Raw genomic sequence first — 26,579 nt, forward strand, 5'->3', positions numbered from 1 at the left:
AATTTCTGAATAAAACAAAAATACACAGAAGTAACTTTATTGCTTTGTTTTGGTTATTCCTAGGTGGGGTAGGCTACCTTGAAACTCAGAGCTAGTACTTTAGGTAGGCATGATCACATCTAGCTGTATCTTAGTTTTAAGAGTTACAGAAAATGCAACAAATGTTCATTTTCTCTTACTACAAATTACTTTTGCTCATCTTAAATATGTAGAGGCCATAGGTATAGATCTTTAAATTTTTACTTTTTTTTTCGACGCGTTTATTAGTGTGTTACTGTTCAAATACTCATCCACCAAATTCAGGCCCTCAAGTTTGGTGGTAGGTATCTTTACCTGCTGAGTCATATTTGGATTGTGTACTACTAGTAAACTGTTCCTAATCTGATATTTTAAATGCTCTACAATCGTGCCACTGGCCGCACTCTTACTCATTTGTTATAGGGAGCTTTCTGCATGCTTCTTCAGAACATCCCAACCCTCACTCACAGTAACCTTTCTCCTATGTAATTTCACTATGAGTGAACATGTTCTGACATATTCACTATTTTCCTTCCCTCAGGAAGGCAAGATAAAAGTAAAATATCTCTCTCTGAAAGGCAGGATAAAGGAAAAAATCAATCTCTGCCTCTCCCTCCCCTCCTCCACACACACTCATTGAGATCAACTTGGTATCACAACATGAAAAGTCCAAGACCTACCAGATCCAGGGTGACTTGCTCCTCTTCACACCTATGACATCAGGACATGAAGGGGTCCCACCTGTCTCCCTTTGCTAGCACTGGTAGACACAACTGTCTGTTTCTCCTCCTGAGGGTTTGCTGGTGATGTTCAAGTCTCTTCAGACACACAGGATGTGTTTCCCTCTCAGTGCACCAGGACAAAAGAGAGGCAGCAAGAGCACATTCAACCCTGATCTCCCAAGTCCAGTGCTTACCAATGTTCAGCCATAAGGAAGATTTCTAGTAACTAAGTGATTGCTGACAAGGACATGGAAAAGTCTACGCCTGTGTACACGATCCCTAAGAGTCCAGGGTCAGGCATCAGACTAAAGGCAGGAGACCTACTTCCCCACAATCAACAGCTGCTATCCCAGTGCCCTCTGCTTTGCACTAATGCACCCTTTCTTCACACTCTAGACTAGACGACAGGAACAGTTACAAAGGGTATGTGTATGGAACTTGTATGTTCTGGACCAGCATCTGTGATGCTTAGTGCATTTCACAAACTCACTAATAAACTACTTTGCAGAGTGGAGGTAGATGAATGCTAAAGATGTCAGTATATCCAAGATCCTGGTTTCAAATCCTGAACACTAAAAGTAAGAAATGTTTAAAAAAGATTAAGATTAGATTTCCAACATCTTATCCTGTCCAAACCATAAATTCACTAGAGGGCAAAAACAAATTAACTAGGATAGAATAATACACATGGAAGAAGGAAATAATACACTAAAATCTTTATTGCTGAAGTTACAAATCCAAAAGCTCTGAAAAAGGTTGTCAGAAAATGTCTGAGGACTCCACTGATCCATATCACAACACAATATATTAAATGCAAAGGGTACCACCAGCCCTCACTGGGCCAGACCAAAGGATGGAGCAAGTAGGTACTTACCAAAGAAGTCAAATGAAAATGGGTCCCTTCCACCAAAAAATTCCCTGAAGACATCATCTGGGTTCCGGAATGTGAAGCCAAACTCAAATGGACTGTCAAAATGACTTCCACCTATACAAGCACAGTAAGTCAAGTGTTTAGCGTATGAATTCTGCTATTTCAAAGCAACTGTTCGTTCATAAACTATTGTATATTTCATGGTCTAAGAGAGAACATGTTCCATACATCTTGAGACTTTTCACTGATGCTAACTACATTTGCCACATGGGTGCTCAGATCTCTAAGGCCTATGAATTTCTCAGTCTCTGTCTACAATGCTGCTTTAACATAATTAAAATCACTATTCACTGTTTTTGTCATTAGTTATAAAGGCTTATGAAAGCCAAGAATAATATTCACTCTACCAATTTCCCCATAGGTACAACATTAGGTCACAGCAAGCATTCTAAGGATCACAGTGAGGCAGCTCATCTGCTGCACACCATTTTCACACAATAGGCAGTATCACTGCTGAAAGCACAGTAAGGCTATCTATCAAAGCAAACACCTCCACATACATCTCCTAACTTGAAAAATGTGTGGTGGTTTTTCTCCCCCCTCCCTTTTATTGAAGCAGATCCTCACTATGTAAAGCAGGCTGGCCTTTAATTCTCAAAGCTCCTGTCAAATTCGCTTTTGGTTCAGTTTTTATATTTTTTTAAATTACTCTGAGGAGGCAGAATTACCGCAGAAAAATCGTAATCATATAGAGTAATCTGAAACCCACCAGGCAGGTTTTTCAACTCACAGGCACTATACCACCTTAGGCATTAGGATTTTCAGCATGCACCACCAGGCCCAGCCAAGGAGCAGCTCCTGTAAATGTTTACTTCTCATTCACACAACTTACCATTTTTTTTTTTAAGTATAGAACAGAGTTTATTCAGGGCATGGGGAGGGGAATTAAGAAGGTGGTAGGGCAGAGAAAGAGAGGGAGAAGAGGAGGAGAGGCCAGCCATGAGTACATGGAGAGAACGGGGGAGGGGAATGGAGAGAGAAGTGACAAAGGGGCAAGGGAAAACAAGAGGAAGCAGGAAGAAGAAACTCACTCACCACTTTCAAGACTAATCCCTATTGACTATCAAGAACAAATCGTTTAAGAACTGAACACAGTTCAGTTACACAAGTAACTTGTCAAGCCCTTTTGTCTCCAAAAAGAAAATTGACATACCTCCTCCTCCACCACCATTTAATCCTTCTTTGCCATATTTGTCATAGATGTCCCGCTTTTTAGCTTTAAATTTGAGAAAAACAATCAGTATGGTTAAGTTCTTTCCAACATTCAGTCAGTATTTCCCATTTTAAATCTACATCCATTTAGAAGACCCTCGACTTTAAAAGGAGGCAGGTCTCCTGAATTGGCAAACTTACTTGTAACGGCTACAGATGCTTACTACAAAGTCCAGCGAGTGGATGTTAAACACTGGGTAGAATGCACAGTGGATAAGCATATACCATAAAAGAAGCCAGGCTTGTGCTACATTGCACAGCCAGGCTCAGGCTCAGGCTCAGGCTCTGCTGAGCTGACCACTCACTCACTTGGTTCACAGGTGCTATGCTGGTATGCCCAAGCCCTGCTTGCTGCCTTTGTGCTTCTGGGATAGCCATACAACACAGCTGCCACATCCTTCTGTCTTCCCCCAAAAATCTTATACTATTCTACAACAGGGGAAACAAAGTGAAGAACAACCCCATCTTGAGTAAGAAGAGCCCTTGTAAGAACAGTAACATAAGCTCTGAAGTCCAGGCTCCAGTCACTAGAGCTCAAAGCCCCAACAGTATTAAGACCTTGCCACATTTGCAGGATTTCAGTTATCAATGTCTTCATTAAGTGGGGGAAAAAATTGATACTTGTGAAGTTTCGTGGGTTGCCTTTAAAACTGGAAAGGTTACATATTAGAGTATTGATAATGCAAGGAGTTGTATGCCAATAAGCTGGCTCATTGCATTTTAGGTCAGGTTCCTTCTAGAAAAAGATTTTTTTTTAAGATGGTGACCTATTATTTCCTATAATCAGTCAATTAGTACCTAACCTTTTAAATACCTCTGCCTTGACTCATGCCAGGCCACCCAGCAGGATAGTGCTTAGGATATAGGCAGTACTTTTCACATCTCTGGCACTATTCCCAGCCTTTTAGATGCAAAATCTTTCCTTAACCACAAATGTTATGGCTGCCCCTAGCTGACAGCTAACCCTTCACCCAACTGCAAACAACCTTCAGAGGCATCTAATGTCTATGCTCTAGATCCAAAGTGGGATGTGTGTGTGTATGTATGTGTCAAAGTGTGTGTTTGTATCAAAGTCTAAATTGGAGCACCCCTTCCTTGTGCAAGTATTAAAACCCCATTAACAAATCCCTGCAGCAGAACAACGTCTACAGCTCATGCATGGCCCATAGCTCCTCAGCACCCATGGTTAGATGTACCAGATACAAAGTCCACAAGAAAATAAAAACCTTTGGGAAGGGGAAGCAGTTTAGCTGGGAGCAAACAAATTTTCTGTCTGTGCTCTCTTAGAAGTCCTATTCTGATGCACCCTCTCAGAGCCCTTCCTGCTCAGGCTTACTTACCATCCGATAACACTTCATATGCCTCAGCTACTTGTTTGAATTTCCGCTCCGCTTCTTCTTTATTTTCAGGATTTTTGTCTGGGTGCCATTTGAGTGCCTGTTTTCGATACCTTGAAAGATGAAAAAGGTGTATACTGAGTACACTGAAGTCCATAGAACTTTAATATAAGCAGCTAGCCATGGTAGTAGCACACCTTTAATTCCAGCAATGGGTCTATGAGTTAAGACTAGCCTGGTCTACATACTGAGCTCCAGGCCAGCCATGCACGCCGTAAAAATCCTGTCTCAAAAAAAGGAAAAAGAAAAAAGAAAAAGAAAAAACACCCTACCCTTAAACAGAAAATGACTATACCATTAGGTATAAGAATATTTTAGCAGTAAAGCCCCCTTTTCCTGCGAATGAAATAAGCAAGTTCTAATTTCAGATACTTGCACAAGAACTGGCAAGAATAATTAGTTTGAAAACTTGCATGTCGGATGATCCAAGTATTCAAATTACAGGCTCTGGTGATCAGGCTAAGCGTGTACAAAATGTAGACAACTCCCTGTCCACTGAGCAGAACAGATACAATTTAAATAAATTCCCTCGTATTTCTATTTTTTCCCCAGCCATTCAATCCTCCACTCATCATCAATATAAAGGAAGAACATCTCCCACAGCACAATCCGGACTCCTAATAGCTTTTAAATAGCCACCTGTTCTAGATTTAATGCTTAAACAAGATTGAAATGTCAACTTTTGTGGCTAGAATATAGAATTACTTGGAGAATGGTCTCAAGGAAGCCGATGTGGATTAGGTACAGCACCGTTCAGTAGACAGCACCCCTACACTGCAAAGAAAGCAAGCTGAGAACAAGCAAGAACACAGCCATCTACACACATTTATCTGAACTATAGTAGATATAATCGAACTAGCTGTTTGAAGCTTCTGCCATGACTTCTCCACAGTGATGATTATGTGACCTCTATCATGAGGTAAACCCTTTTCTGTTTCTTTTGGGTAGTTCATCACAGCATCAGAACTAGAACACTGGGGCTGGAGAGATGGCTCAGTGGTTAAGAGCACTGACTGCCCTTCCAGAGGTCCTGAGTTCAAATCCCAGCAACCACATGGTGGCTCACAACCATCTGTAATGGAATCCGATGCCCTCTTCTGGTGTGTCAGAAGACAGCTACAGTGTACTCATATACAAAATAAATAAATCTTTAAAATAAATAAATAAATAAATAAATAAATAAATAAATAAACTAGAACACTAAGCCTCAACTGGTTATGTCCCTGCTGACACACCAACCCTCTGTGTAACAGAGTCCTGGCTGTCTGGGACTCACTTTGTAGAACAGGCTGGTCCCAAAGTCACTGAGATCTGCCTACTCTGAGTACTGGGATTAACATCACCCAGCATACACCAACATTTTAAAAGATAATGGTGAAGAGCTACAGATACAGTTCAGTGGAGACAACAGGCCTAGGTTGGAATTCAGGAAACACCAGGGACAGAAGGAGGTATCACAAAGTAAATATAGATAGTACGAGGAACTCCAGATGGAACCTAGGACCTCTAGCATACAGGGGCAATTTTAACATTTCTTTTTTGGAACATGGTATAAGTTGTCAGGTTTTGGGGGTGCATGTGTATATATACATATGTATGCGTGTACAGTGTGTATGAGTATGAAAGCCAGCTTAACCTCCTAAGAATCATCTACTTCATTTTTTTAAGAGTGGTTAGGTCTTTCAACCTAAAGATCACCAATTAGAAAGAATGCCAAAGATCCCCAAGTCTGAGAAATATTAGAACTTAAACATTTAAAATTAAACCATAGGACCTAGATTAGATCCCAGTACAGGATGGCTGCCTTGTTCAGGGTCTGAGAGCACTTGCTCTTACTGAGATCCAAAGTTTGATTCCCAGCACCCATATGGTGGTTTGCAACTATCCACAAAGTCAGTTCTAGGGGATCATATACTGTCTTCTGACCTCCTTCAAACACTGAGCATACACACATACATTCAGGCAAGCAAAACATTCACACATAAAATGAATAAACCTAATCTTTACATTATCGAGTTACCAACGAACCATGGTATAGAACATCATCTCAGAAATAGAATTACTTACGCCTTTTTAATGTCCTCAGGTGAGGCATGTCTCTGCACGCCCAGCACTTCATAGTAATCCACCATGTTTTAACAGACTGTTGGAACAAATCCTGCAAATAAAAAAATACACCCATGATTACACTGCTTAATCAGTGAAAAATGAGAGAATGAGTAAGAGTCAGCTCCTCCTCTGCACCTACTGACCCAGAAAGAGCTTCTGGTAGCCAGTCACTAGCCTGTATCTTAGGCAGGACCTCTGTCCAAAAACTGGGTTCAACAATCATTTCCCATCCATATGATGAGACACACCTTTAATTGCAGTGCCAGAGATGCAAATCGCAGGCACATCTGATTTCTATGCCAGCCTGGTCTACAGAGTGAGTTCAGGACAGCCAGATGTGATGGTGCACACCTATGATCCTAGCACTAGGGAGGCAGAGGAAGGAGAATCTCTGTGTATTAGAGGCCAGACCAGTCTACAAATCAAGTACAGGACAGCCAGGGGGCTCTGCTGCACAGAGAAATCCTGTCTCAAAAACTAAATACATATATAAAATTATATATTATATGATATAAACTGAGGGAAGGCAGACAAAACAGGAAGGAGGCACAGCTCAGTTACTGGAAAGCACCAGGGAGTTTACAATCCTAACACAATAGCAGCCTGAGCACCAGTCCACAAGGTCTGGGGTTTTCAACCTTACTCATTCTCTCATTAGCCTTTCAGGCACAGGAAAGCTACTATTGAGAGCCCTACAGGAAATGTGATTCCTCAAAGGCTACCATCCTCAGAAGGAAAACAAGAAAAACTGCCACTCACCTTCGGAAGAAAAGGACGATGAACTTTGAAAAGGGTCTTGACAAGCAAAATGGAAAAGCACAATCTTTTACAACATCAAATACCACCTTGATAACAAACAACCATTATCCTACCCTTTCAGACTTTATGCCCCACCTGGCTGCACAATGGTACTTGTCTCAAAAACAAACACAAAAATAGCAAATAATACCAAAATAAAGACTGGAGATATGTTCAATGGTAGAGAGCCTGTGAGTACATGTAAGGCCCTAAGTTTGGTCATCAACACCAGGGGAAAAAACATCACCTCTTCCTCTCTACTCCATTAAATGATAAAAGTTGGGCTACAAAGGATCTGTCTAAAGCAGCATTTTAAAAACCAATGCTAATAACTACAGGACCCAACACAGACAAGGCAAACATTGTTGTACTAATCTACTCTTAGAGAACAATAAATCCCAAGACTGTTTCTGACTCCAAATATGTGAGCCTTACAAAGTGAAACAACAGCCACTGTGAAGTGCTAGTCAAAGCACATGCCCGCTCCTTCTCCTTCCAGGTGGTCTAATATTTCCACCAATGTCCATGTTCCTACTATGAGTGATGCAAAAACTAGAGCTGACAGGAGAGCCAAATGAACCAGCCATGAATCCTGACTTCAAGGCAGTGGGGTACACAGCACCAACTGGCAGTTGATATTCAGCCAACACTTGAATGCTGGCCTTCTTAAATGAAGAATACCCCTTGAGTTAATTCATTTGGAGAACTCGAGACACTTTGAGAGCTGCCAACCTCTCAACCACCAAACCCCTTGAAATAGACTAATTTAAGTCCAATGTATTTCTTTCTCCACAGCCTGACTCACTCGCAAGTTTCTACTTCTGTCCTACCTCATCATTTGAAATCACCTGATTTAAGCTCAGGAATTCCTAACCCCTCCCCCATACATTTAAGGGCTCTTCTGACTTCCCAAATCTTTTCCAGTCTTCTCAGATCTGCATTCTATGATGAATTTCCTCAAATGTGCTCAAAGCCTCACTCATCTCGACATCTACTGCCCATTATATAACACCCTGAGTCCCAAATGAAAGCCTAACCCAGTAAATAGACACAAGACTGCACAAAATAGCCACTTGGATACTGAGCGTGCTGTTTCAAATAGAACATGACCAAAACTTAACTATTGAGTCTCCCCACTCCAACCAACATGTCTTTCTCTAGTAAATTCTATGTTGTTATACCTACCACATAAAGAAAATAACTCTTTCAAAACATCTTCAGCATGGCCCTCAGCCCTTACTCCTGCAGAAAAAAAAGCCTTTGGGTCATCCTCTTTTCAATGAAGACAGAGACTCAAAAAGTGTAATACCTAGGCAATAACAGGCACAAGGGACTAAGCTAACTAGGACATATTAAGACGACAATCACTTGTTGTATTAACTAGGGTCAGGTACCAGAGGGAAGGAGCTATAAAATAAGCTACAGATCACCAAATAAAGTTTAGGAACTATCTCAACTAACCTCAAGCTGGGTGTCGTAGAAGGATCAGGAATTTAGGCCACTAGTCTGACCCCAATTTGAAGGCAACAGGAAACACATGTGACCCTGTCTCAGAAAACAAGAGCCTGTCTCAGCCAACTCCAGACCCACCTATGCTACTTTAGACTACCTCAAAAATAATAAAGGCTGGATTTTCTTTTCTGCCCTTATTTTAGCATTTTTTTGTATTAGTACCATCTACAGTGGATATGGTTCAGTAGTAAAGCACAATGCACAAGTCTAGACAAGAAGACATGTTTGCACATGATATATATTGCAAGCTTGTATCTGGGGGCAGGAGGACCTACAGCTTTGATTATTATAAAGTGATTACCTATATAACCTTTGTCCATTTTTCATCTAACTGTGGCCTTTCCTGCTATCACTAAAAACCAAACTTTGACTTTCCCATTTTCACTCCTTAATACAGGAATGCCAACATGAGAAAGGCACCCCTTAGTATGGAGGGAAGGAGACCCAGTTGACAGTGCTTCTACTGAGATGATTACAAGTAATCAAACCTGAACGAAGATTAAAAAAAAGGGAAAGATGAGGCCAACAATGAACTACAAAGATAAATAACCAGCACGTGTAAACAAACAGAAATGAGGATGGAAGATCAATTACAGAGAAAAGATGGTCACTGGAGTGGAAATGAAAGCTCAAGGACCTACCTGGTTGGTCCAATTCTACAAGATAATACATTGATGATAGTGTCTGCCAAGATGCACTTCAAACAAGTACTCATAATTAACCCTACAGATACTCACAATTCATATTAAAGACAACTACTAATACTATAGACTATTATATACAATGTGAACACAAATTGCTTATCCACTTAGGATTAATTTAGACTAGCTACACCAAATAAGTAAAATACTAAAATGTTATCCACTATCCAAATATACACTCGACATTAACAGGAAACATGCTTTACTCTATTTGAACCCAGAACACCCACCAGAAGCCCATACCCAGTGCACTAGGTATTTACCAATACCAAAGTTCAGCTGTGCATGAAGGCAAACTACTTTAATCTCAGCATGCAGGAGACAGAGGTATGTGGATCTCAAGTTCTAGGCCAGCCAGGTCTAGAGCCTGAGTTCCAGGACATCCAGGGCTACAAAGAAGAAAAAAAAGTTCCTTCAATTCTCTCATTTAGTGGTGGTAGTCATTTTACTTGGCTACCAAGTATGCCAGGCAGCACTCAATAAGATACAGTCCTAGCTGACCCAGGCCTCTTTGAAGCATGGTCTCCCTAAATTATTCAGGTTGACCTTGTATCTGGCAGTCCTCCTGCCTCAGACTCCTGAGTGGATTATATTACAGGCCTCAGCTACCCAGCTCCAATGTATTAGTTATACTTAGTCTGAAGCTTTTTTAGTTTATCCAAGATCAAACTGCTGCCAGAAGCATCTGTCTTATATAATTCAACTAGCAGTAGCAGTGTGAAACCTTTCCCTATGGCTAGTCATTATAATCTCCCACTTCTAATGAGAATGTCCAAACACACACACACACACACATACACACACACACACACACACACACACACACACACACACACACACCGAAGCCAAGCATAGTTCCAGACCAGACATAGTGAGATTTTGCCTTGGGGGGTGGGGGTGGGGAATATCAGTAGTTAAGAGCACAGCTACACTTCTATAGGACCAGGGTGGTTCAGAGCACCTACAGGGCAGCTCGCAACTGTCTGCAATTCCAATTCCAATAGGACTCAACACCCTCTTCTGGTTTCCTTGGACACCTGTCAAGCACATAGTGCACATATTCACATGAAGGCAAAATATCCAAACAGAGAAGATTACTGCCAGGATCAGGAGCTCAAGAACAACCTGGGCTACAAGACAGTTCCAAACAGAAATCCCCACATAACCCTAACAAACTAGTATGGGTATGGAGGGATAAGGAGAGAGAACAAAAACGGACACTAAATCTAAGGTGTTCAAACTTTACATAAGTTGCTAACTCAAAAAAAGAAACCAACTTTTGAATATCTCCTGAAAATACAAGGAACGCTAAACCACTCCTGGTTGATTTATAACATTCTTGGGGCCAGCAAGACCACAAACCATGTAAAAGTACCACACACACACCCGAAAAAGCAAGATGACCTACTTGCCTTTGACCTCTCCACACACACACCCCACTCACACACACAAGTTGTCCTCTGAACACTAACACGCATGCTGTGCCACAATTCACACACTAACAAGCACAGCTTTTTTTCTTTTTTTTTTTTCTTTCCTGCCTCCACTCCTCACCCCCCACACACAGCGTTTCTCTGTGTAGCCCTGGCTGTCCTGGAACTCACTCTGTAGACCAAGCTGATCTTCAACTGGTACTCCAGTGGCAAGCAGTTTTAATTTTAAAGATAGTAGGATTCCAAGTAAAACAAATTATACAAATTGTTTCATTTTGAATTTATGTGTGAATACAGGTGTGAAAGGAGACCATAAGTTGCACCTCCTAGTAGCTCAAGTTAACAGACACTTGGGAGCTGCCTGAGAAGAGTGCCGGGATCAGAACTCAGATAGGCTGCAAGAGCAGTACCAGCTGCTGGATGGGAAGCCTGTTAAAGCCCCCTTGATAGACTGCCCATCCTGAGAGAGGAAAAGCTGAGTGGAGTGCAGGCTGGAATGAAAGAGGAAATAAACAGCATGTGTGCAAATCTTTTTAATCGGTTCTAAACTGACTCTGGCTCCAGGACTGATTTTCATATAAAACAGATTCAGTCCCCAAGATTGAACTCCAACTCTGTCCTTCGGACTTTTCTCCTTAAGGCCCAGAAACTTACCAGAGCGGACCTGTTGTTACTGCATCCCTCCCATGTGTTGTGCTTTGAACTCTACAACCATACTCCTGGGCCTCATTGTTGCCAAATACACGACTTTTCCTGATGCACACACATTTCTCTGTCCATGAAAGACTGGGCAACAATCTTTTGCAAGAATCTTGCCAGGTCACCAACAAAAATAGCTCTTTTTCTTTCCACAAAAGAGGGTCAGTACTGAAGAGTAATACAATCCAAGGCCACATCCACTAAGACTAAATCTATCTTTTCTCTTAAATTAAGGCCAGGTGTAGTGGTAAACACCTTTAATCCCAGCATTATAAAAACAGGGGAGTAAAAGGATATTTGTTGAGTCCAAGGCTAGCATGGCCTACATAGAAAATTCCAGGCAACCAAGGCTACCCTGTCTCCAAAAACAAAAACAAGTTTTAGTTAAGTTTTACTGGGCATGGGGGCAAACACTTTTAATCTAGAAACTTGGGAGGCAAAGGCAGGCAGATGTAAGTTCAAAATTAGTCATAATCATATTCAATTACAGGTCAACTAGCACTACGGAGTGAGACCCTGTCTTGGAAAAAGATTAAAAAATTCCATGTGGGAGTTCAATTTATATGAAGGCATCAAACTAAATAAATGTAGTACTCTTTTCTTGACAAAGTGGAAGCAGGAAGCAAATGTGAAGAGGACCAACACAGGTGAGACTGACCTATAAAAACCTAGCTAGGGGGCAGAGGCAGGAGTAGAATTCCAAGCCATGTAAACATTAACAAAGTCAGGCTGGAGAGATAGCTCAGCAGTTAAGAACTGTTTTTCCAGAGGTCCTGAGTTCAATTCCCAGCAACCACATGGTGGCTTACAACCATTTGTAGTGAGATCTGATGCCCCTTTCTGGTGTACCTGAAAACAGCTACAGTGTACTCACATATATAAAATAAATAAATCTTAAAAAAAAAAAAAGATACAGGGGTTGGGGATTTAGCTCAGTGGTAGAGCACTTGCCTAGCAAGCGCAAGGCCCTGGGTTCGGTCCCCAGCTCCGAAGGAAAAAAAAAAAAAAAACCTTTAACTATCAAAGCAGTAACAAATTATTTGGAAGGAAATAAATTATAAATCCAGAGACATCATTTCCTGAGTAGTAGTAGTTGTTCTTCCTCTTCTTCCTCCTCCTCCTCCTTTTCCTCCTCGTCCCTCTCCTCCTCTTCCTCCTCGTCCCTCTCCTCCTCTTCCTCATCTTCTTCATCTCATGTAATTCCCAGAATATAATAAATATACTGAGACCTCAGCAAGTTAAGGCACTTGCCACCAAGCCTGAGTTCAATCCCCAGGGTCCAAATTCCTACAAATTGTCCTCTGACCTGCATAGGTGAAACATCTGTCAAATCTAAGTGGGGATACATAATACACAATATATAATATCCTTTGAGGGTAAGAGAATTTTAGCTAGGATTAGGGACAAATTTTGTTTTAGTTTAGTTTGTTGTTTTGAAACAGGTTTCTCTGTGTAGATCAGATGGGCCTCTGAACTCCAGACTCGCCTCACCTGCCTGCCTCTGCCTCCCACTTAAAGGCATGCACAATCACACACAGCCCTGCTAGGAACAAGTACTGAGACCAGTCTGAACCATTTAGTGACACCTTGTCTCAAAACTCACCACTGAGAAAATCCTGGGGTTGTGAGGAGGATGTGGTAACAGTTTAGAACTGATTCAGATGCCCACCACCCACACTTAGACAGAACAGCAAGGCTGTTCTGTGTGGCACAACACACAGCCAGTGTAGCCATGTGGTGAGCCCCTGAATTCAGTGGGGAGACTTCCATTAAGGAGGGGGAGGGTGTGTGTGTGTGTGTGTGTGTGTGTGTGTGTGTGTGTAAGAAACCGGGACACCCAATTGCCTGGCCTTCACAAGCACATGCGCATGCTCGCACGCAAACACGCAAACACAAATACACACACACACACACACACACACACACAACACACACACACAACACACATGCAACTTATCCCCTTTCCCCCAAAAATACAAAATTTTACAGGGGGCAAAAATCATGTGTTGCATAAAGAAACCTTTCTGAAGGCTCATCATTCCTAAAGTACCCTAGTAGTTTTAATACATCACAGTTCAGCACTGTTAGAAGCTAGAAGCTATGGTCTTTATTTATTGAGAATGCCTGAAAGGTCTCTGACTTGGATTAGATAGTCCTTTTAAGAGAAAACCACCCTATAGCCAACTGAAGTACATGAAACTGAAACCTCTTTACACAAACACTGTAACCCTAGGAGATAAAAAGTATTTTTAGCATTTTGCATTCTCAGGTAGGAGAGTAACATGGTCATGTGCTCTTCCTTGGCCATCCAAAATTATGGAGTTTGACAAAACACTTTTATCCATAGCAGTATGTAATAAAAATGAAATTCCTCACTATCTAAAAAAGACAAAATTCCTAGACCAGACATGGTGGTGCACTCCTTTAATCCCAGCTCTTGGGAGGCAGAGACTGGAGGATATTTGTGAGTCCAGGCCAGGCAGTTCAACCAGGGCAGCCAGGGCTACAGAGACCTCAGGAGAAAATGGTCCATTTCCCCCTATCACGCTCACTAGGGGAAGGGCACGCCTGTGGACAAGACGACTTTAAAGAGTCCATGCCCTCCTGCCACCCTTATGTGGGTCCCAGGAATCAAGCTCTCTCTAGTCCTCAGTACTTCCTATGCTTTAGGTTTTTAACCACCACACCAGTCCAATTACAACATTAATATTTCTGTCATGTTCTTCTCATCTGCTCTTTTCTTCTCGTTAACCTCTGGTTTATTGGTAGAAGTAGGATCTCATAGGCCAAGACTGCCTCTACCCAAAATTCTACCTCGCCCTCTTGAATTACTGGTATCAAGGACCCACACAATACTACACAGCTCACTGAGCCTTGTTTCTATTCCCAAGGTTAAACTCTCTTAAATTCTATACATGAAAAAAGAAACATAACATTAATTTGCCATCTAATTCCTCCTACAAACTCAAAGTCTGTAACTATAGGCCCTTCACCACCAGATGGGGTCCTGGATAAATTTAAGACAACATAGGATCACTTTCAAAGTAAAAAAATCAGTTTTTAAGAATCCTACAAAGCTGAACCAAGTAGAAAGGCCTATTCTGTTCTATTTGCTTGCTCTTTAGGAAGGCATCAGATATGGTCTAAAAGTATAGGAGCATCCTTAAGCATTAAATACTGTAAAAGGCACATGCTATCACACCAGTAGTGAACAGTGTAACAAGTGCCTTCTTTAAAATTCTAAGTATGTGGCTGGTGCTGGTGGTGCACACCTTTATTTAACCCCAGCACAGGGAGGCAGAGGCAGAGGCAGAGGCAGAGGCAGAGGCAGTGACAAACTGATTCTGAGTTTGAAGTCAGCCTGCTCTACAGAGTGAATTCCAGGACAGCCAGGGGCACACAAGAAACCAAGTCTTGAAAAACAAAAACAAAAGTTTGCTGGGTGGAAATGTTAGCAGCTGCTATGGGTACAATACAGGTTTACATAGGGAAATGGTATTGTCACTTAACTCTGACAGTAGAGCCACTATTCTGAGGAATTCCTACTTCTGTTTTCACAGTTTGCAAGAAAATTCATTACCCAATATACTATTTAGCTCACATCTAACACTGAAATCAACAATACTTTTGTTTTTAAGGAAGATCTCACTATACAGACCTAGGTGACATCCAACTCAGGAGGACACTGGTCCACCTCTGACTCAAGGAATAATTTGTTTGGCTTTTTGTTTGGTTTTTCTGAGACAGGGTTTCACTGTGTAGTCCTGGCTGTCCTAAACTCCAACTGTAAACCAGGTTGGCTTCCAGCTCTCAGAGATCAGCTTGCTTCTGCCTTCTGAATACTAGGATTAAAGGTATGGGCCATTATTGCCTGGCAGACAATGATTTCTTTAAGATATTCCACTCTAAAGCTTAATGATCTGAGTTCACTTGTTCATCTTCCACTGAACAAAAACAAAAGCAAACTTGTCAGGCTATGGAGTTGGCCAGCTGGCCAAACAATTCAGTCCCACTTGTCTTACAACCTAAATTCCATCCCAGGAACCTACTGAAATAGAGAGCTGACTCCCTAACATTGTATGTACTCTGGGCCAAGCATGGGGAATATTAGTGAAGTCGAAGCAGAATTCAAGGCCAGCCTGATCTATATACCAAGCTACAGCTAAAAAGTGAGACCTGTAGTCAAGAGGTAGAAGAAAAAAGGGCAGGGTGTGGTGGTGCACCTTTGATCTCAGCGCTTGGGAGGCTGATCATTGGGTTCCAGGTTAACACGCTGAGACCCTAAACTCAAAATCAAAAAGAACAAACTCAGCACTGGCAGTGCACGGCTATATAAACAGAGCATACTGGCCAGAAAGGTGGATTCCCAGGCATAGGCTATAATATACACATTTCATATACACACACACATAAGCACAATAAAAATATTTTAAAAGCCAACTTTCTCAGCTGGACATAGCGAGTACTGCCTTCAGTGCACTTAGGAGGGCAGAGGCAGAGGAATCTGATTTCAAGGCCAGCTTGGTATACAGAGCAAATTCAGGACAGCCAGGGCTACACAAAGAAACCCCATCTTCTGTCTCGGGCAGGGGTTTCGGGTGGGGGAACAACTTCCAAGAGACACAAGAGGGCCTGAAATCTAAGAGGTCTGCCTGGGCAAAAGAGTGAACAGAAGAGAAGACTGGAGCTGGAGAGATGCTCAGTGGTTAAGAACACTGACTGCTCTCCCAGAGGTCCTTAGTTCAATTCCCAGCAACCACATGGTGGCTCACAACCATCTGTAATAAGATCTGATGCCCTCTTCTGGTGTGTGTGAAGACAGCTACAGTGTACTTATAGATAATAAGTTAATTAACTAACCCATACCTACAAAAGGCAGCATTTCTTCCCGTATTTCATGTTCTTCCTAATCCCAAAGCTCTACCTGAAGTTCACTGCAAGTGTCTGTACTGATCACATAGTAATCACACACCGGAGGGCAATTCCACCTGTGGTGGTGACGTCCCAAAGGACAAGGAGTATGGTAACAGATATAAAAACTTTCTTTCAGGTATCAGTAAGTCTGATACACTTCATTTCAGGTATCAAATGTCAAGACGCCTGCTCTTTAGCTGTTCCCTCCTCTGGCTTTTACATCCAATATTTCTACTAAAACGGTTGCCTTATAGTAGCTATCACTTATTTCCCTAGCAAGCAGAATGTCCTGAGATTCTAGGGCCTAGATCGAATGCACAAACCCTAACCACAAATCTATGATTCTAATAAAAACGATAATAATAATAATAATAATAATAATAATAATAATAATAATAATAATGAAAGTGGGCGCACACTCCTCACTGTAGGCATTCCCCACCTTATTAGCTGGTACCATCCCCGCCATTCCCTATCAACGGTTCACAAACAGCTTCGGTAACAAAGCTTTTAAAACTTGACAAACTCATTCTGTAAAACACTCTGTCTCAAAAAAAAAAAAAAAAAATTTAAGACAACCTTTCAGTTTGCAGTGCAGAGTTCCCTTGTCTACACAGCCGAAGTAAATTAAGACTTAATGTAAACTTCAGTTACATAAACTTTATTACATAAACCACAGCAAAGCGACCTTCAAGGCCAACAGCAAACGAGTTTTAAAAGTAAACTAAGCCAGGCAGATCGCCTAGCAAACTTCCCAACAGTCCCAGGAGCATCCTGGAAACCAAACCGCCTTGGCCTTCTCACCGGCCTCCTTCGCAGCCTGGTGGCCTGGGCCAGTGACTGTGCCTTCCTGGGAGTTCTGCTCTTCGCATGCCACCTGACCCCTTGCTTACAGAATGCACTGAGGACACCAGGACACGGTGACACCAGCCTCGCCGACTCCTGGAGCTCTGCGGCCGACCTAGCGCGTGCCGGGCCCCAACCGCCACTGCCAACCAGAGAGCCTGGGAAGCGGACCGCAGCTAAGCCCCGAGCTAGGCCTGACCAGGAACCGCAAACGCTCTCTACAGACCCAACCTAGAACCAGCCCAGACCAAGAACTAGACACCAGACTACAGCTTGGACTGGGGCCCGTTCGGCCCTAGCCAGCAATACCCGCCGGCCCCACTGTCGAGCCGGTTTCCAGAACCCGTATTCCGGGTGGGTGCCAAGCGGGTTAGCCCACCCGCAGACCCTCCCCTCCCGCCGCAGTCAACCCCGCTTTCCGCCCCAATACACGGAACCTCACCGAGGACGCGGCGGCCAGCGAGGGGGGAAGTCAGGCGGCCGGTCTCCTCGCGGCTCTGGCACAGTGCGCTGGTGGCGGTGGCGGCGTCTCCTCGCGCTTTCCTTTCTCTCCTTTTCTCCAACAACAAACAGGAAGTGCGTCACGCGGTGGCGGCGCGGCGACGTCGACTTCCGCCCGGCCCTGAAGCTATCGTGCACAGCAGCTTCCTTGGTCGTCGGATCCGATAGCTCGCGTCTCCCAGACCTGAAGATTCTCGGAGCTGAGCATGGTGGAACTCTAGAGGGTTTATATAGGCGACTGAACAGAGTGGGAAGCCGCCACCTTTCGCAAGCCCTGAGCCTGGAGGACTCTAAAGCCTGAGGCGACCTGTAGACAATCCTGCGTTTGCCCGGAAGCAGGCTGGGAGGAAGGACGCTCACAGCCTCTGACTGTGGATTCTGAGATAACGAGCTGCTAGCATAATATGACTCACACTCCCAATGGACCTTGAGAGCTGTGGTCCCGACTTAGATCGTCCTCAGTGCCCCGTCCCCAGCCCTAGCCCTGATCTTACTTGAACCGTGAGAGGCCCCATCATTACTTACATGGAGTGCCGAATCTGGATTTCAACCACCTTTTTAAAAAAAAGATGAATTTATTTTATGAATATGAGTATACTGTCACTGTCTTCAGGCACACCAGAAGAGGACATCGGTTCCCATTACAGGTGATGTGAGCTGCCATGTGGATGCTGGGAATAGAACTCAAGACTTCTGGGAGAACAGCCAGTGCTCTTAACCACTGAACCACCTCTCCAGACCCTCAACCACCTTCTTACCACATGGCATTCTTTTTTTTTCCTTTGCTCGTTTTTGTTTTGTTTTTGAGTGCAAAATTTGATTTTCCTAGTGGTAGACATTGAACCCCAAGGCCTTGTACATGCTAAACACTACCCTAGAAGCCTACCCCAGCCCTCTTTTGAAAAGGTTGCAGCTTAGCTGCTCCCTCTGACTTTGAACTTTCCAGAGATTACAGGTTTGGGATGACATCCTTCACAACCACCGGGCCTAGTTTTCATCGAGATGCCGAACCAAAGGCATTTTGCACATTTTCTACAGCCTGGTCCACAGCTAATTCCAGGACAGCTGAATGTACGTACACAGTTTCAATGCTGTGCCCCCAAGCCGCATCTGCCTGGCGACACACCCTTCAAAACTGACTTTGTCAGCACCATACTCAGTCTGTCCTGATTTTGAGGGCTCTGACTCTTCTCAGTGGCCCACCCACTGCTCACCCCCCATGTGGAGAAGTTATATAAACTTCTACAGCTAACAGGAGGGCTGAATATTGATGTTCATGTAGTGCCTTCATGTGTGCAAAATTGTATATACCTTTCTCTTGTTAATGTGCCTACTGTCCATCTATTTAATAGACTTGTTAGATAAAAATTACAACAGGTTGTCTATGTAGAGAAAACTTTTGCACTTGGCCAACATAGTGAGCTAAAAGCCAAAATGAAGTCAAAAGTCAAACGGAAACAAGTTGTCTGTGCCGGCTAGTTTAGACCAACTTGATACAAACTAACCTTCACAAAGGAGGGGGCCTCTGTGGAGAAAAGGCTCTCGCTGTAGACAATCCTGTAGGGCATTTTCCTAATTAGTATGGATGTGGGAGGGTTCAGCCCACTGTGAATATGGCTGCCCCTCAGCTGTTCCTCCTGGGTTCCATTAAGAAAGGCCCTGGAGCAAGGCAGGAAGCAGCACTCCTCTATGTCCTCTGCATCAGCTCCTGCCTCCAGGAACCTGAACTGCCTAGATACTGTTGTGGAAGTGTAAACAAGCCAAATACCCTAGCCCCCAAGTTGTTTTGTGGCTTTCATTACAGCAATAGTAACCCTAACTAAAAACTGCTCTTCCTAGAACAAGATTCCCTCCAGCTGGCTGGCCAGTTTCAATTGACATGATAATAAAGTTACTCTACCTTAATCCTTATTTAGACAGAAACCTCACTCTAACCTACTGGTTGCCTTTCTAAGGCTGGGTCTCTCCCGCCCATTATGCTAGAAAAGTAACTTTGAAAAGCCCAGTGGCTTCTTTGTTTATGCCTTCTTTCCTTGATCATCTCAATAAACTACCAAAATCAGGAAGACTTGCCTGATTCTAGAATTGAAAATAAAGTCAGTTAAGACTGAACTTGGGCTGGGTGGTGGTTGTAGAGCAGGCCTTTAATCCCAGCACTTGGAAGATAGAGGTGGGGATCTTTGAGTTCAAAGGCCAGCCTGATGCACAGATAGTTCCAGGACAGCTGAATGTATGTACACAGAAAACTCTGCTTCGGAGGTGGGGTGGAAATGGGCTTGCGGGTGATAGCACAAACCAATAATTCCAGCATTCTAAAGGATGACATGGGATTACCAAGAGTTCACAGTGATCTGAAACTATTTGAATTAGTCTTAATAATAATAATAATAATAATAATAATAATAATATAATACTGTTAAAACATGCTGCATTTGAGAGACTGGGTGATTAAGAAACTGAAACAAAAGGATTACCAAGGGGTTGGGGATTTAGCTCAGTGGTAGAGCGCTTGCCTAGGAAGCGCAAGGCCCTGGGTTCAGTCCCCAGCTCCAACAAAAAAAGAACCAAAAAAAAAAAAAAAAAAAAAAAAAAAAAAAAAAGGATTACCAAAAGCCAAAGTCAACCTGGACTACAAAGTTGAGACCCTGTCTAAAAAATAAAAGGACTGGGGTTGGGGATTTAGCTCAGTGGTAGAGCGCTTGCCTCAGGAAGCGCAAGGCCCTGGGTTCGGTCCCCAGCTCCGAAAAAAAAAACAACCAAAAAAAAAAATAAATAAAAAAAAAAAAAAATAAAAGGACTAAAAGAGCTTGAAGGGGCTTGAGACCCCATATGAACAACAATGCCAACCAACCAGAGCTTCCAGGGACTAAGCCACTACCCAAAGACTATACATGAACTGACCCTGGGCTCCAACTGTATAGGTAGCAATGAATAGCCTAGTAAGGGCACCAGAGGAAGGGGAAGCCCTTGGTCCTGCCAAGGCTGGACCCCAGTGAACAGGATTCTTGTGGGGAGGGCAGTAATAGGAGAATGGGGAGGGGAACACCCATATAGAAGGGGAGGGAGAGGGGTTAGGGGGATGATGTAAATAAGAAATACCCAATTTAATAAAGATGGAGAAAAAAATAAAAAAAAAATTTTAAAAAGTGTAGCCAATCAAGTTAGCCTTTAATCCCAACACTCAGGAGACAGAAAAGGGAGAATTTCTGTAAGTTTGAGGACAGCCTGGTCTACATAGAGTTCCAGAGTGAACTCATACCCATAGTTGAGCGTTTGAAAAGCTGAGGCAAGAGAAAAAGGAATTCAAGGAAAACTTTAGATGCCTTAAAAAGGAAAGGGGGAAAAATTGTAATTTTGTCCTTTGACATCAGTACTTTTAGCTCAAAAGATAAAAGAAAACTTTGTACTTAGCCACTAAAGTTTCCTCATTTTAGACATCTGGAACATCCCATTGGTGGTTCTAATGTTTCTACATCAGTACTTACTAATGGGAGGGAGGGTACTGGAGGAGTGATTTAGTAGCCTAGGGTGGCACAGGAAGGAAATATTCACAGAGACCCTTGTGCCCCTTTCTTCAGCTGTCAGACTTGAAGCAATAGATAATACAGAATTGAATAAGATAATAAATAATAAGGAATTAAAATTTCCCCAGGATCCATGCTAGGGGGAAGGAAAGATAAGAGCTTGCCTCTCAGAATGATACTATCTCACAGAACAGCATATGTGTATGTAGTTCCTGGCTTCTAACTTCTATAACAATGGCTACAGAAATGAATCTTTCTAACTTGTCCAAGTTACAAAAGAAATGCATTCATTATCCTAAACCAGTTATAGATCCTGTGATGGCTATTGTTGGTTGTCAACTATATTTGGATTACACCTGTAATCTGGGCCTTACTTTCTGCTGGAAGCCTATATAAGGACATGGTAGAAAGAAGGCTTTGCTCTTTGCCTGCTTGTCCTCATTTTCCTAGCACATCCATTCCTTCACTTGGCATTGGAGCCTATTCCTTCGGGATTCCAGCACATACAGAGACCAGCTGAGTCCCCTAACATTGTGGAACTGATCAACTCCTAGGCTCTTATACTTTCGTTCACAGCTAGTGATTGTTCAATTAGTTGATCTACAGCCTGAATGTAATCCCAATAAATGCTGTTTATATAACATGATATATGATATATGACATATCATATGTATTATATTCCATAAATTCTGTAATTCTAGAGAACTCTGACTAATACATTACCACTTGTCTGTACTTCTAGCACTTGGGATGTGGAGGCAGGGTAATATTCAAGCTCATTATCAATTACATAGTAAGTTCCAGACCAGCCTGAGACACATGAGATTCTGTCTCTAAAAGCTAGATAAATGTGTGTGTGTGAACGTGAGCACACACGTGCCCATGCACACCCTGGGAGTTGAAAGTAAATGGCCTTATGAGTGCTAAGCAAGTGCTTTAACAATAAACTATTTAAAAAAGAAAAGTCATCAGGCATGGTGGTGATACATGCCTTTAATCCCAGCACTGAGAGGTGGGCAGAGGCAAGCAGAGCTCTGTAAATTCGAGGCCAGCCTGGGGTACACAATCGTCACAATAGGATTCTGTCCCAATAAATAAATAAATAAACAAACTAAACTTAACTCAGACACAGTGCTTTATGGTTTTTTTTCTTTTAGTAGGTTAAACAATGTCTATTCAAAAAGAAATGACACAAATACCTGGGCTGGAGAGATGGCTCAGAGAGATGCTCTTCCAGAGGTCCTGAGTTCAATTCCGAGCAACCACCTGGTGGCTCACAACCATCTGTATTGAGATCCAATGCCCTTTCCTGGCCTGCAGGCATACATGCAGGCAGAAAGCTGTATGATGTATACTAAATAAATAAATAAATATTATAAAAAAATGGCACAAATATCTAGCATCTCATAATAGAGTCTAAGATCATCTCCTCAAAAACTAGGTTTTATTCAGCTGTACACCACTCAAGCCAGTCAGGCACAGTCACATTTAATTCTATCTGCCAACCTGCTAAGGGAATTTTATTTACATCTGAGTGTTGTCAGTACTATCATGTGACATTTCACATTTAAATAAGTCCGTGCAGCCATTGTGAGCTAATCTTGAGGTGCAGGCAACATGAGTTTTAAATAGTACAATGTCAAGATAGCCAGAGATAATCTCTCTTCCCCTACAAAATAAATAAATAAATTACCTAAAAAAGCAATATGTAGATATCTAGGACAAAAGCCAACCCCACACACAGCCTACAGCAGTTAGGGAAGAATAGGTATGAAAACTCCAGACTAAATAAATGTGTACATGAGTACACAACTTATGTTTATGTACATGAGTGAATTCTGTTAAAAACAAAGAATTGCAGAGCTCTGCCATGAGATTAAGGATCCACACTGTAGCTAATGTCACTTACCTAGACAATGAGTTAAGATGACCTCCACATGGACCAGATGTTAGGGCCTAAGTAACTATCACCTATTTTGTGCTGTTACTTATATCATAAGGAAACTTTCTCATATACTGTTCCTGCTGTTACTGGGATATGCTATGGTTTTCTTGGACACCAGTCACAACAGAAGTCAGCTAGAACTGCTTTGTACAGTTAGCCACAATAAGCTTGGACCTGAACCATCCACCCACCTGTGCCTGTGTGTGAGTTTTTATGGTACTTCCCTTTATAAGCTGCCCCTGGTATGGAACCCAACATAGGAGACACCTGAACCTATTTGAAATAAGACTTCCATTTCGAGTAGGGATCCAATAAAGTTTAAGTTCCAAGATCTCCCTGGGAACTGACATCCTACTTGGCAGAAAGAGACATGTACATGGGTAGCTGACATCCCAGTTGACAAGTTAAGACATGAATGTTAGACAACACAAGTCCCCTGCTACAGGGAACACCCCAACCAATGGGAACAGGATAAATGTACACCCAAGACATGTCCTAAAGAAGAAAGGCGCATCCCTAAATCCTGATTGGTGGAATAACGGCACAGATAATTTATAGATATCAGGCTTAAAAAGCCCTATGGGACATTGACTCAAAGTCACAGCAGTCAATTCTCTAGAGTCTGAACTGTGGGCCTGATCGATCAGTCTTGGGGTATGGGTTTAATAAACCATCCCTATTTGACTGAGATCAGTGTTTGTGTAGCGATTCCCAGACCCCAACACCAGAAAGGACTCAAATTGAATAAAAAGTGTTTGGAGATAAAAGACAAAATACAAAAGCAAAGAAGGCGTTAGGCCAGAAAGCATGTTGTCCTCACAAGCAGAGCTCCAGCAGGGATAACAGGAGGCCAATAGGAGAGAACAGAGTCCATCTTGCAAGTAGTGTTCACAATGAGAAGAGACAATGACATGACTAAGCTGTGGTTTCCAGAAAGATCTTTTAGAGATCCAGCTGTTTCCTGTGTTCTCTCTCCTCGTCAGTAAAGCAGAGATAATGGGCTTGGGTGGAGGTCACCTGTGTGTTTAGATCATTCCTAGACGTGTACTCACACTCAGAACTAACAGCTCTTCTTCCTGGACTCTGACAAATGCAGGTAAGGGGATAGCACCCTGAGAGAGTGTGCAAATGACAAGGAGAGATTTGTAGACAAACATGCACATGTGTCACACACACACACACACACACACACACACACTGCCCAACCCTCCTTGAATCCAGGGACCTTAAATGAAGGTCCTAAAAGACAGTCTATCCATTTCATCAAACTGTAAAATTTATCTTTCATCTAATAGCAGAAATTTGCCCTAAGACAATAAGTGCAGAAGTGGGAAAGAAAAATAAGACACACACATAAGTCCTGAATTTGTAAATAATTAGTTCCTCCTTTCTGTGAATTGAATGCAAGGCATGAAAATAGCCATAGGGGACTGCTTAGCAACTAGAAGGCCTGGATTCAGTGTCTAACACTGCAAAAGTAAATACATCAGGAAGAGACATATAACTATATTTAATGACATAGCATATATCCAGGATATATTTCTTTTTATGGCTTTTAAATGTTTTCATTATTTTTCAGTCTATGTATATTCATGTGTATGGCAGAGAACCATGTTCAGTGTTGGTCTTTGCCTTCTACCTTGCTTGAAACAGAGACTCTGTTGTTTTTTGTTTTTCCCATTGTATAAACCAGTTTGAGTGCTTACAAAGATTCTCCTGTCTCACCTTCCATCTTCCCATAGGTACCCAGGGATTATAAACGTTCTGGCTACTGTGTTTAGGTTTGACATGGGTTCTAGGTTGTAATGCTAGCTGTTAATGAAAAATGAATGACAGTTTGTGGTTTGGATGAGGAATGGAGATGATACTCATCTTCAGAAGATGAGTTTTATTGAAGAGAGAGGCCACATAACCTCAGAGGCCAAGAGATGGAGAACATTGTAAGAGACAATACATCATACAAGAGACAGTATGGTTCTAAGATGGACTTTATAGAAACATTTAGAAAGTTAGCTTAGAGGCCAGGTATGGTGGTGCAAGCCTTTAATCCCAACACTCAGAAGCCAGAGACAGCCGGCCAGCCTGATCAACATAGTAACAGGTTTTCTTCTCCAATGAAATAAGCCAATTAAGACCAAATTGAGAGTATAAAGGGAGGTTTATTGGGGACAACTCTCAAGCAAGTTCCCTGATCTCACAGGAGGTCAGGGAAGGTACCAAGTAGATGAGGGAGGCAGAGGGAGGTGGTTGGGGAGAGAAAAGGGGAAAGAAAAAGAAAGGAAAGAGAGAGGGGAGAGGAAAGGGGCAGATGGAGGGGGAAGTGGGGGGTGGGAGGGGGCAGAGAACCAAAATGTCTGGTTTATTTAAGGGAAGAGCCTCTGGTGGGGGAGGGGAAACTCCAGACTGGAAAGTCCAGTATAGTTGGTGGGGTACCTAACCATACCTTGCAACAAGTAGGGACTGAAGGATGCTGGGAGAACCTAGAGGCCAGGTCTACTTTGATATGTTAAATAGGCAGCTCGGTCTCTGTCCCTGGGTCTATCCTGGGATGTCCAACATCCCTTCCAAACCAGGCTGGGTTATGAAGTGAGATCATCTCCAAACACACACACAAAAAGAACCTTGCCTGCAATAAGCACACATGCTCTACCACTGAGCTGCACTCTAGCCTCTTCTACTGTTTGTTTTGAGATAGAGTCTCATTAAGTTGACCAGACTGATCTTGAACACACTGCTGCTCACGAGGGCCTTAAACTTAAGGTCTTCCTTGGGGGCTGGAGAGAGGGCTCAGTGGTTAAGACTGTTCTTCCAGAGGTCCTGAGTTCAAATCCCAGCAACCACATGGTGGCTCACAACCATCTGTAATGGGATCTGATGCCCTCTTCTGGTGTGTCTGAAGACAGCTACAGTGCACTCACATATAATAAATAAATAAAATATTTAAATATTAAATATTTAAAAAAAAACTTAAGGTCTTCCTTCCTTATGCTCCCAAGTAGCTAGAATTATAGGGCTGTGGTTTCAGATTTAGCTAGAAAAGAAATATTTACAAAATTAAAACCATGGATAACAGACTCAGAATACTGTACATGTGGTTAAAATAAAGTCAAGGTTAAGTATGAGGGGTACGTTTTTACTTAGCCTTTGATTGAACATGTCTTAAACTCCCAATGTATATCAGCATTACCCTGGACTCCAGGACAGGATCTGGCCCTGAAGGAGCATCATCCTGGAAGAAAACTCCCATCTAGTGTTCTAATACAGGCTCCAGACCCAGTGCAGTGGCTCAGAGAGTATGTGCTATGAATGGCTGCCCA

The 26,579-nt window shown here is 42.5% G+C and overlaps 1 protein-coding gene across 4 annotated transcripts in view; it reads right to left on the minus strand.

Moving 5' to 3' along the window:
- Dnajb6 (DnaJ heat shock protein family (Hsp40) member B6) overlaps positions 1-18,380 on the minus strand; it is a 64,926-nt gene extending 46,546 nt beyond the window's left edge. For 3 of the 4 annotated variants that reach the window (XM_032907204.1, XM_032907203.1, XM_032907201.1), the window contains exons 1-5: positions 17,735-18,380; positions 6,348-6,438; positions 4,224-4,333; positions 2,825-2,887; positions 1,615-1,725 (exon numbers count right to left, since the gene is read on the minus strand). In XM_032907204.1, the coding sequence (XP_032763095.1) occupies positions 1,615-1,725; positions 2,825-2,887; positions 4,224-4,333; positions 6,348-6,412 (349 nt within the window). In that variant the 5' untranslated portion in view covers positions 6,413-6,438; positions 17,735-18,380. Of the gene's footprint in view, positions 1-1,614; positions 1,726-2,824; positions 2,888-4,223; positions 4,334-6,347; positions 6,439-8,372; positions 8,430-17,734 lie in introns of all 4 variants that reach the window. The other variant, XM_032907202.1, reaches the window with a different exon arrangement.
- Positions 18,381-26,579: the final 8,199 nt, after the last annotated feature.

Source organism: Rattus rattus, chromosome 6 (genome assembly GCF_011064425.1).
Source record: "Rattus rattus isolate New Zealand chromosome 6, Rrattus_CSIRO_v1, whole genome shotgun sequence".
Classification (NCBI taxonomy): Eukaryota; Metazoa; Chordata; class Mammalia; order Rodentia; family Muridae; genus Rattus; species Rattus rattus.